The sequence below is a fragment of the Bidens hawaiensis genome, unplaced genomic scaffold (genome assembly GCF_021521415.1).
Source record: "Bidens hawaiensis isolate Kalapana, Puna unplaced genomic scaffold, B.hawaiensis_p1.1 tig00000055_1, whole genome shotgun sequence".
NCBI lineage: Eukaryota > Viridiplantae > Streptophyta > Magnoliopsida > Asterales > Asteraceae > Bidens > Bidens hawaiensis.
This window is the reverse complement of record NW_027491016.1, coordinates 1,920,465-1,932,046: the sequence shown is the minus strand read 5'-3', so window position 1 is coordinate 1,932,046 and position 11,582 is coordinate 1,920,465. Positions and strand designations below refer to the sequence as shown.

At 33.1% G+C, this 11,582-nt stretch overlaps 1 protein-coding gene across 1 annotated transcript; it reads left to right on the top strand.

The window, feature by feature from the left end:
* Positions 1–6,571: 6,571 nt before the first annotated feature.
* LOC143550534 (uncharacterized) lies at positions 6,572–10,017 on the top strand. Its single transcript, XM_077041191.1, has 7 exons — positions 6,572–6,625; positions 6,890–6,913; positions 7,892–7,997; positions 8,084–8,646; positions 9,179–9,440; positions 9,512–9,720; positions 9,820–10,017. The coding sequence occupies exons 1-7, from the start codon at positions 6,621–6,623 to the stop codon at positions 9,884–9,886; spliced, it is 1,236 nt and encodes a 411-aa protein (XP_076897306.1). The 5' UTR covers positions 6,572–6,620; the 3' UTR covers positions 9,887–10,017.
* Positions 10,018–11,582: the final 1,565 nt, after the last annotated feature.

Below are 11,582 nucleotides of genomic sequence, written 5' to 3'. Positions count from 1 at the left end.
TCACGGTATGAAGAAGTCTTAGCCTCTGACGTGAAAGTAAGATAACGATTCTTTAGAGGTGATGAGTGTAAAGAGATGAGAGAGTGTAGTGCGAGAGTGAGCATGAATGTTAACGAGTGTAGTGATGTTTCTTTTATAGACAGGCGAGAGCTTCCTTTGGATAGCTTAGCTTCTTCTTTAAGAGGTAAAGGTCATCACTTTCGTTTTACTTGTGTAAGTGACTTGACCACGGGATGTGTTGTGAGTTCTCATGTTTACTTTTGAAGATATTTACTTTGTTTGACCTTTATGACTTTGTGTTACTGTAGCGTTACTACAGCAATATGTTATTAAGCTTATTAACTCATAAGTCGTTGTGATGAGCTTCCCATCATCTGTGTGTGAGTGGGGTTCGAGTACCCACATTACCCTCCCCAAAGTCATGACGTAGTAATGGATGCTTGTGAGTTATTGTTTTTTATTATCAAAGAAGGTTGTAAATTCCTTTTGGACAGTATGCCTCTTCATAGCCTAGAGTTTTTCGATTTTTTAACATTTACCTATTTTAATAAAGTAAAATAATTGTGTACATTTGTAATCTTTTGGTTAATTCCTACAATTCTTTTACCTCCAAAACTAAGATCTTAATTAACCTAATATATGTAATAGATCAATATTATTCACTTTTCGTTTATACTTTATTTATAACATATCTATACATTTTATAAAAATAAATATTAACATATTATTTTACTATATATTCCAAAATACTTGGTGAAATCCAAAAATTAACAACAAATCATGTTTGTCAAATATTGAAAAGAATATAATTTCAAATGTTATCATTAACATATTGTACTATGTATATTGTAGAAGATTGTAATAACAACAAAACTCGAATATGTTTTCATTTTACAAAGTAATTCTTTTAAATATATGCTTAAAATTCGATCCATTTTTTTTAAATCAATCAATTTATCTATTTTTTTTATTATTATTGTTGTTGTTGTTTTTGTTGTAGCTTGTCATGTAAATTTATAAATTATAAATTTATGTTTTAAATCTATTAATTTATTTTCCTGCTAATTTAGTAAACTGTATATATGTTAAAATGTAAGGACATTATATACCAATTACTTTCATGCATAACAATGTTTATCATATTTACTTTCATAGTTTTTTTTATCAGGGATTGTTTCAGGTTTTTTGTGAAACTTAAATTTGATTTTTATGGGTCAAAAGTTGGTAAATAGATTGTTTGGTACAAGTTAACTACATTTCGATCAAAATTTGTTACTAATAAAAAATAGGAAATATGAATATTTTTAAAAGTTTGATAACGCAAATAGATTTATCATCAAATTTGTTACGGGTTTAAGGTGTTGACTTGAAAATGTCAAATGGATGAAAGTTATAATTTTAAACATGATTCGGGTTTAAATAATCAAAAGGTTCGGGATTTGACAAATTGACTGTTTTTCCCTCGATTATAAGAAAAAATTGCAAACACTTTCGACATGCCACCCCCATACCTATCAACGTTTCTAACACTTATCAATTTTGAAATATTTGTGTAAGCATTAACTCTTCATTCAATGGTGATCAGAACGTTGAATGACAAACATGTCATGCAAAACTATGCTCAAATGAAGCAAAATATTCACAAAATAAAATTAGTTAACATGTTATTTTTTGTGTTGTCATTATAACAAAGTCGAGAAGCTCCCTGAAACTTTTCAAAATCTTTTTCATGGCGTAACTTAGAAAAACATAGTTTTTGAAGAGCATTCGTCGTTACAATTTAATGTTCTCCTTTTATTCGATGGGTGGTAAATTAATAAATATATCAATAAAGGCAACACTTATTCTGTATTTAGGTTAAGTAGTTAGAATTACTATTGTATGAGAAGTCTTATTCCTGAAATTGGTTAATGATGTGCTAAAAGTAGTTATATAAAAGCACGCTAATCTAGACACTAAGTAATAAATTCTAGACTCTTAAACTTAACTAAACTACTAACCGGCAAGTGAACCGATCGACTCTAGTATAGCTAAGTAAGTCCGGATATCGAACCCACAGGACTCTTTAAATTACGTTAACTAGCTAAATTTAGACTTAACTACAGACACGACTATTTATCTATTATTATTAGGGGGTTTTACTTAAAAACTAAAATTAAACTAATTAATAAAACTAAATATTTAAAAACGACTTAACCCTGGACTTAATTCAAATGATGACAAGATAACTACCTATGCTAGAATCCCCTAAATTTCAGTTATCAATTAACCCGGGATAGTACTTAGTTATGGAACTGGGATCGTAAAATAGACGCTTAAGAGAAAACCCGAACAGGACCCCTAACCCTTCTCAAGAGACACCTATGGATTTCTAATAAGTTTTAATGCACACCAGTATTAAAAATCAAGTTTCCTTACGATCACCTAATTGATTACAAACTAGTTCCTTTATACGAAATCCTACCTTACAGCGCGAAAATCAAAGGCAGTCTAATATATTCAATTGACTCGATAGACAAAGTTAACCGATCAAACATAGACGGACTCCTTACGAAGAACTAAATCTATAAATCATGATCAACAAAGACCTATTAATAACCTAGCACCTTACAGCTATTTAGGTTAGCAGCACACTTAGGTTTATTTGATTAACTAATATTATTCCTATGATCTTAATGCATATCAATCATAAAATAATCAAGAACACAAAGTAATTGACCTAATAGCGACCTATCATAATGACAAACAATAATCAAGGCAACTATGGAATAATAATAATTAATCAAACAATCCTAAATATCCATACGCATCAATTTAATATAATTAAACCTTTTAACTAGTTCATAAAAACCATAACGATAAATAAATCCCAAGTCAAAATCAAACGTCAATAAAGGTTCATCATAAGCCTAAGCAGCCTATAATGTTTAGGCTAGCATCTTAAAATCAAACAAAACAATAATAGACGAAATCATGATGAAAATAAATAAGAACGGAAGATTAAAGGCGATAAAACCCGTGGTCTTCGTTCTTGGATAATAAGCACTTCGCCGGCTGATTCCTAGCCTTCAAACCCACCAAATATTGCAATCCTAAGCTCCAGGAAACTCCAAATTCGGCTCTGGTTCGCAGGGTATGCACAGAATTAAGTTTAGGGGTGTTTAAATAGGTTTCCTGGGCCCAAAACTGATAAAAACCGAAGAAAATACGCGAAACGGGATGCCGGGCGCTCCGGGCGGCGGGATTTGGCCTCCCGGTCGCACGACGCTCTGGATGAGGGGGGGCTGACCGGTCCGGTTCGTTTCCTGGTGCGGTCTGGTTCAATTCTGATGCTCCGGTTCACTGGTTTGGCTTGTTTTAGCTCTTTTTTCGCCTTTTTTAACCATGAACAAGTCTCGAAACCTACATTATTCAAATATGTTAGTAATATACAAATTCTAATAAAAACCGAACAGAAACTAATAAAATATTATATTAAATATACAAGGGATTTATATATATTTAGCATTATATCAGTTAATAACCAAAATTCTTTCAATTATACATATATGACACTGATAATGAAATTTTCAATAGAAAGAGCGTCATCGGGTACGTTTTGCTCGTGCATTTTTTTTATTAAGTTCATTTAAAAAATATCATTTTGTGATACATATATATATATATAACTAATTTATATGCACATAATTTATGCACACATAGTATAGATACAAGCATAGATGCAACACATTTTTTATATATACATTATGTAATTATTAAATTTACTTGTAATTTTATAATTAAAGCATTCCGTGTGTGACACGGGCTCTAAAGCTAGTTTGTTAATACTACAACACATATAGCATTTGATAGTATTGCAATCAACAACAATAGTCAAAACGATTAGGAGCAAGGTAGGCTGTCGCAGTCTACTCAAATAATTGATTTTTATTAACTTAAATACCTATGAGTATGGGTAAGTAAGGTCGTCTCTACAGTAACTCAAGGAAAGTGCTAATTTAATATTTATGATTTTAACTAGATTAATTATCTAACTAAGACGGACAGACGATGATAAGTGGTTTTTGAAAAGATTAATTATAATTAAAACTAAAACGATCACTTTTAAAGATTTGTGAACAATATCAATAAAGGGTATTCATCCTAGGCTTAGGTAATGTGATATTCAACTTAATCACAGATTCACTTGTCTTGATTTCGCAGTAATTACTAAATATATTAGTTTGATTGTGATGATAAACGATACCCTAACCGAACTGTTGACACAATTAAACTCGATCTACCCAATTACCAATTTATGTTTTATGAAAACTAACTAAGTGACAATAATTGATGATTAATAATTCAATGACACAAGAGCCTAACCCTAAGTGTTGATAAATAAAACCAAACAAGTGATGTACTAATCAATAATCACAAACACAAATTGTTTAAACAACCAAGCAATAATTGAACAAGATAAAACTAAATCAAGTTCTTAATATTAGGCACAATGAATATGGTCTTAAGGAGAATTACACAAAACCTTAACCTAAAACGAACACAAGTGTTTAGCCAAGCATCAACATAATTTCAAAACAACTTATCTTAATAAACATATGAATCCAAGACGAATTGGCAGCTTCGGGATGGTCAAAATCGCCCTAGGACACCTCTTTAGCTTATGGAATTAGTGATATGACGAATGGAAAGTTAAATGGGTTTATATAGTGATTAACCCTAAATTTCTTCGGTTTTAAGTCGGTTCGCGTCGCGCGAAGCCTTCATGGGCATTGTCTTTGCGTCTCGCGAAAGACAAAATAGTCAGGCCTGATTTCCCAAACTTCGCATCGCACGAAGTTTCCCTTTCAGTCCTTCGCGTCGTGCGAAGGACAAAAATATCAGCAGAATTTCTTTTTCTTTAAACTGTCTCGTGATGCGTGCACTCCTATTCCCGCTCTTTTTAAGTCTTATTCCAAGCTCGTAAATAATCCCGATAAGCTCCATAACGTCTAATGTCCTGAAAACACATAGTAATGCTTGAAGTACCAATGTTCATTCATTTGTTTAACTAAATATAACTAATTAATATATAATAATAACTAACTTTTACCCAACCATCAAGAAGTTTAGTATCTTTGGAGTTGTCAAAAATAAAGTGGGTTTACCAATAGGGTCAATAATCATATGATAAGCAAGTATCGTCAATAACAGGCACCTAATTTCAATAATAATGCATTTAGCGTGCCCAGTCTTCATAAAATGTTATGGATTAACGATGGCTTGGACAATCACACCACTTGAATATTCGGTGGTTCAAAGGTGATGTGATGAGCTTTGCTTAGCTTAAAGGTTAATAATATGCCATGTGGCTAGTTATGCCTAAATAATAGCTAAAAAACATTTAAGTTAGATAAATGCGTTTTCTTTTCCTAGCTACCTTTGTTATCTTTACCCTGTTAAGTTTCAACTTATTTAAATTTTGTTGTTTAGTTACAACTTTTTGAGCTTCCAATGTCAAGCTTCAACTATCATTACACGAACTTGACATGCATGTCATATGGTGATATCACAATCACATGATAACAACACATTAAATCAAATGTGCTCCTTAATTAGGACAAAGGCGAAAGGAGGTACAACATTCAAACAATGATGGAACGTTGAATGCTCAGACACACCTTCAAAGCAGTCGAATGTTGTTCAAAGAGTGCAACTTGATCCAATGATAAAGCATCACAATGAGTTGTGCCTTAAAACGTCACGAAGTAAACAAACTCGAATGTCACATGGACAATTGAAGGTGATAGAGATAAGTTAATTAGCATTTGCTCACAATGACTGAGGGTAACAGGGAGGAAGTGGACCATTTAGTTTTGTCACATGGACAATTGAAGGTGACTATGAGAATGCAGCCAATTCAGTCGTCGATGAGAGAAACCAAGGTAATTAGGAGAATTAAACTGGCATAACAAGTAACCATTTCAAGGTTTATGATCATTGGATTCTCAAATCAATCAACTCGCTTTCTCACGACAATTGCCGCTTTCAGCAAAAAGGATCCAAGATCACTTCATAGCTATTATAACAGAAACATAGTCTCAAATGACCAGAGAGACAAAAGAAACAACTACTTCATTCATACGAGTTACATCAGTGATCAAAGGCATGACATAATGTCTCCATCCCTTATTAAAACAACCAAGATGTTGCAATTGAGACATTATAGAAACATTGCTGGCTCAGCTTTATAGAAACACCTCGAGTTACTTTGAACAATAAATGCAACGACACGTCAACATAACCAAAACAATAACAAAGCCTAACTTTCTTTTCAAAAACAACTTTAAATCTACTTTTAAATCTACCCACAATAACTAAACTTAAAAAAAATTTCAAAATGGACACACCAAATCTAAATAGTAAATCCCATGTTAAAAGAAAGTAATCTAAAAATAGAAAACCAAGAAGTAAAAAAAAAAAAAAGTAAAAAATTGGACATGGGCTTGTACTTTCTTTACCCTTGGCATCAATAAATATCTCCCAATCCCCAATCTCCTTTCTTTCTCTCTCTCCTTTTTCCGATTCATATAATCGCCGGAGAGACTCGCCTCATCTTCGATTTATCTCCGTCTTGGTTTATGAGGTATCAAATCAAATCTTTCTTGGATCTTTTTCAATACCCAGATCTGTTTTTTCGTTCTTGATTCAAATTATTTAAAAAAATCCAAACTTTTTGGTATATGGGGTTTTTTTCTGGGTAAAATCGGAACATGGGTTTGATTTTGTGTGTTAATATGTATAAAGTTTTGATCTTTTTCAAGAATCGAGATGATGGGTTGAATTAGTATTTGTTTTCTTGACCTAATGTAATGTTTTTAATTTTTAATGTTGGTTTTGCATTTTGCAGCTCGAAGGAGAAGCCCACTCTAGGGTAAGTGTTACTGTTTTATTATTCATGATAATGGATTTCAATGATTTGTTGTGTTGTTTAATGTTAATGGTTAATAAATACATGACTTTTTAAATGTGTTTAATGCAATTTTGGCATTCCTTTTTGGTGTGGGTTCATAGTTACACATTCTTTTAAGTATATTTTTTATTGTGCAAATTTTTATTAGTGACAAAGCTGGTTAGGTAAATTTAATATTGTGAATTACAGATTTTTTTTTTTGTACAAGATGGAATCTTTATTAGTTTGATTTCAGAGTGATGCAATGGTTATGGTCTTAGGCTATGAAGTTAAATACATCATATTTTGAGTTCAAAGTTTCTTTCTTTCATTTCCATATATATTTTAATGTTTTTGTATTCTGTTAGCCAATTTTTTATAGACAAAGCAGATTGGAAGCCATTTTTTTAAAATTATTTTTATATTTTTTTATTATTTTCTTACATAAGAAAGCTAAAAACAATATTATTAAATCAAATTTGAGAGGCTAGAGTCGTAATTTTTTGCTTTTGTTTTTAATTTATTAATCAATTTGCATAGAACTTCTGGATTCTTGTAATCATCTTGTTTACAAAGGAAACAAGAGCAATTTTGACCTCATTAATAATTTACCATCTCTTCACTATGCTTTTGCTCAAGTTATTTGCTTTATTTTTTGTTTTTTTTAATCAAAGAAACAATGAACTCGTTTTAGTGGTGGCATAAAATTAGCAATGCTCTAATTTCTGGTTTTTTAGTTAATCAAATTGAATGACATGACAACACATGTGTTTTGGATGATCTTTTTGCAATTTTTTCCATTTACTGCACACAATTTTTTTGTTTCCTGCACACAATGACTCTTCTTTTTCGGTTACCGCATACAATGTCTATATTATTTCTTGCACATATCATTGGAAACAAACACTTGATTACCCGAAATTCATTAACTCTTATGCTTTCTGTTATTTCTACTTAAAGTGGTCAGCGGATCAAGACCCGCAAACGGAACATTGCAGCCCCTCTAGATCCTGCAGCATTTTCAGATGCAGTGGTCCAAATTTACCTGGATAACGATGGCGATCTGGTATTATCATATCGACAGTTAACTCTCATCAACTATATTTTCCGGTATTATTATATCAACTTCATCATACATTTTCCTGTTTGCAGGAAGTAGTTGCTAAGAGCATCGAATCTTCAGACGTTAACTTCAGCAGATACGGTGACACATTTTTCGAGGTCGTTTTCACCGGAGGGCGTACTCAACCTGGAACAACTAAGCCTGATGAGGGCGAGCGCCACCCGTACTCAATATTAGACTGTGAAGCCAAACGGGACCTCATTTTACCATCTGTCATCTACATACAGAAGATTTTGAGGCGGAGGCCTTTTCTTATTAAGAATCTTGAAAATGTTATGCGAAGGTTTCTTCAATCGCTTGAGTTCTTTGAAGAAAATGAAAGAATCAAGCTGGCAATTTTCACAGCACTTGCCTTTTCCCAGAAGCTATCGGGTCTGCCGCCTGAGACGGTGTTCCAACCGCTTCTTAAGGATAACCTAGTCGGAAAAGGGCTTGTTCTTACTTTTATAACAGATTTTTTTAAGGAGTATTTGATTGATAATAGCCTTGATGATCTTATATCCATCTTGAAACGTGGCAAAATGGAGGATAATTTGCTTGAGTTCTTCCCGTCTGGGAAACGATCTGCTGAAGCTTTTTCTGAGCATTTCACGTAAGTTAACTGTTTGTTTTTAAACTGTTTTAAATGCTTCAACTAGGGGTGTAAATGAGCCGAGCTTGAGCTTGACTAGGCTCGAGCTTCGCTTATTTAACCTACTGAGAGCTTGAGCTTAGCTAGTAGTTTTTCAAGCTCGAGCTTGGCTCGTTTATTATTTATTAATTAATTTATATATATTCATAGTTATTTTATATAATTTTTTTAATTATTAATTCTATGGTATATATAACATAATAATATTATTTAGCTATTTTATCATAACTATACATTATAAATGGTTAAGCAAATATGTACTAAATATTTTAATAAGATTACATAAATAGCAAGATTCGTTTACGCTTGCGAGCTGGTTTGAGCTAGATAAATGAAGCTCGGGCTCTTTTGCTAAACAAGCTTATTTTTAGGCCTGAGCTCGTTTAAGCTCGGTCTGATTTGAGCTTTTTTCTAGCCTATCATGAGTAGCTCGAGAGTGGCTTGCCTTGTTTCAACCATCCAAGTTACATTATTTGTACTGTTGAAACTGCAGCAAAGCAGGGTTGATGCAATTGGTTGAGTATAATGACAAGAAAATCTTCGAGGTGAAAGTGAAGGAAATGAAATCAGCCTTAACGACTCAGATATCAGAAGAAGCTGATATTGAAGAAGTGATAGAAACAGTGAGACAGCATGTGAAAGACGCTAAATTGCCAGACATCGAGGTCGTCAGGATTCTTTGGGATGTTTTGATGGACGCTGTTCAATGGTCGGGCAAGAATCAACAGCAGAATGCTAATTTGGCTCTTCGCCAGGTAATCTAATCGCAACATTATTTATTTTAACTAGATTTTGCATGAAAATAGTAGTAACTTTGTTTGTGCAGGTGAAAACATGGGCAAAGTTATTGAACACATTCTGCACAAGCGGAAAGCTTGAGTTAGAACTGCTTTACAAAGTTCAAGTTCAATGTTATGAAGATACGAAGTTAATGAAGTTGTTTCCGGAAGTTGTGAGGTCTCTTTATGACCAAGATGTTCTTGCTGAAGACACTATACTTCATTGGTTTGCTAAAGGAACCAACCCTAAAGGACGGTATGTAGGTTTGCTAGTATTATGCAAAATCCATTTTAACTCGGTTAATAAGAATTTAGAGTTTGTGTGCGCGTATTCTTGTTTTTTTTAATGGTGCAGGCAAAGCTTTGTGAAGGCGTTGGAACCATTTGTGAAGTGGCTGGAAGAGGCGGAAGAGGAGGAATAGACACGGTTGCCTATTTGCCCGTCGTTTTACCTTAATCTGAGTGTTTGAAACTTGAAATTTTCTGTTTACTTTTAAGCTTGTTTTAACTGTTGTCATTTGTCAAAAGTTTTATCATGTTGGATTGATTTTAAATTTCAATAATCTGTGTTTGTTGTCACTCTTGAATGCCTTGTGATGTGGGTTCAATGTAGTTTGCTTAAGCAGATGGTTATTTTAGATGTACCAAAGATCCAAAGGCCTTGACTTTACCAACGTTGTCTGCGATCGCGTGCGTGAATGGCCTTTTGCCAATGGGTGTATCCGGGGGCTGAGCTTTGTTGACCGTTCAAATGAAAAAGTACATTTAATAATAAATTAGTATGTCAATCGTGTGGGATTGAGTTTTAAAAATTGACAGCCTAAACTGTTCAATCGAAAACGATCTAATATTTTCATTGTGTCAAAAATATCATTTCTAATTGGCACACTTAAAACAGTATAGCCGAACACGACCCATCTAACTCATTAATCTGAGCTTGTCAAAGGGGTTAACTAATCAAGTTGTGAATGTGTTAATTGAGTTTATAGGCCGTGACAAAAAAGAAAGTTAAATTGGTCAAACTTATACACGAAGTTTATTAAATGAGTCACATATAACAATTCAAAATCTACTTTTGTTTTTGTATGACGATTTTCTTTTTGTGTTTAGGCCAAATTGGAGACACCCGTTGCCCCATTGTGGCCAGACTATATTGTTTTAACCGGACTCACGCTGACTTCAGAGTTTGGCTTGGGCGTTACCCCAAGAAACCATAACGTCGGCTGCCACAAGAGCAGAACTCTCTGACGTAACACACGATGGGACGAAAACTCAGTTGAGCTCGAGATCCGTGCTGACAACCTCCCAAGGCCTGGCTCAAAATTTTCATTGCCCTTATTGAATTTTTCATTTAACCCTAAAATTAACAAAAATAAAAGATAATAATAGGGCAAAGTTCATGTACAAAATAGTCTTAACATAAGAAACGTAGGAAACGATACCAATCTATTAAAAATGAGAACGTATAAAACAATACTAACTGCAATACCAATCTACATAATCAATATTTTATAACAACAAAGAAAAAACACTAATAATAACAAATAATCAAAATTAGCAAGAAAATTATAACAACAAATACTTATAAGGAAAAAAGCCCAACAATAGCAACAAAATGTAAATCAACAAATACATATAGCATCTCAAAATCAAAAATAAGCAAATACGAACAAAAATAACATCCAACACTTATAAAAATGAAATGACACTTTGTATTTTATCCTGAAACAATAATAATAATAATAAGGGAAAATAACTGTTTGCATCCCTGTGGTTTTAGGGCGGAGACACAATGAGTCCCCAGAAAAATTTTTTGAACTGGTTGAGTCCCCGTGGTTTCAGAAACGAACAATTTGAGTCCCTGTGGTTTCAGAAACAAACAATTTGAGTCCATGTGGTTTCAGTAAAATGAAAGTATTACCTTGAAAGTTAAGTAATGGCAGGGACTCAAATGATTCGTTTCTGAAACCACAGGGACTCAACCAGTTCAAACATTGTATCTCCGCCTTAAAACCACATGACTCAAACAGTAATTTTCTCTAATAATAATAATAAGGGAAAATTCCCAAAATAACCCCTTTTAGAGAGAAGATTCCCAAAATAGCCATTTTTTTTCTT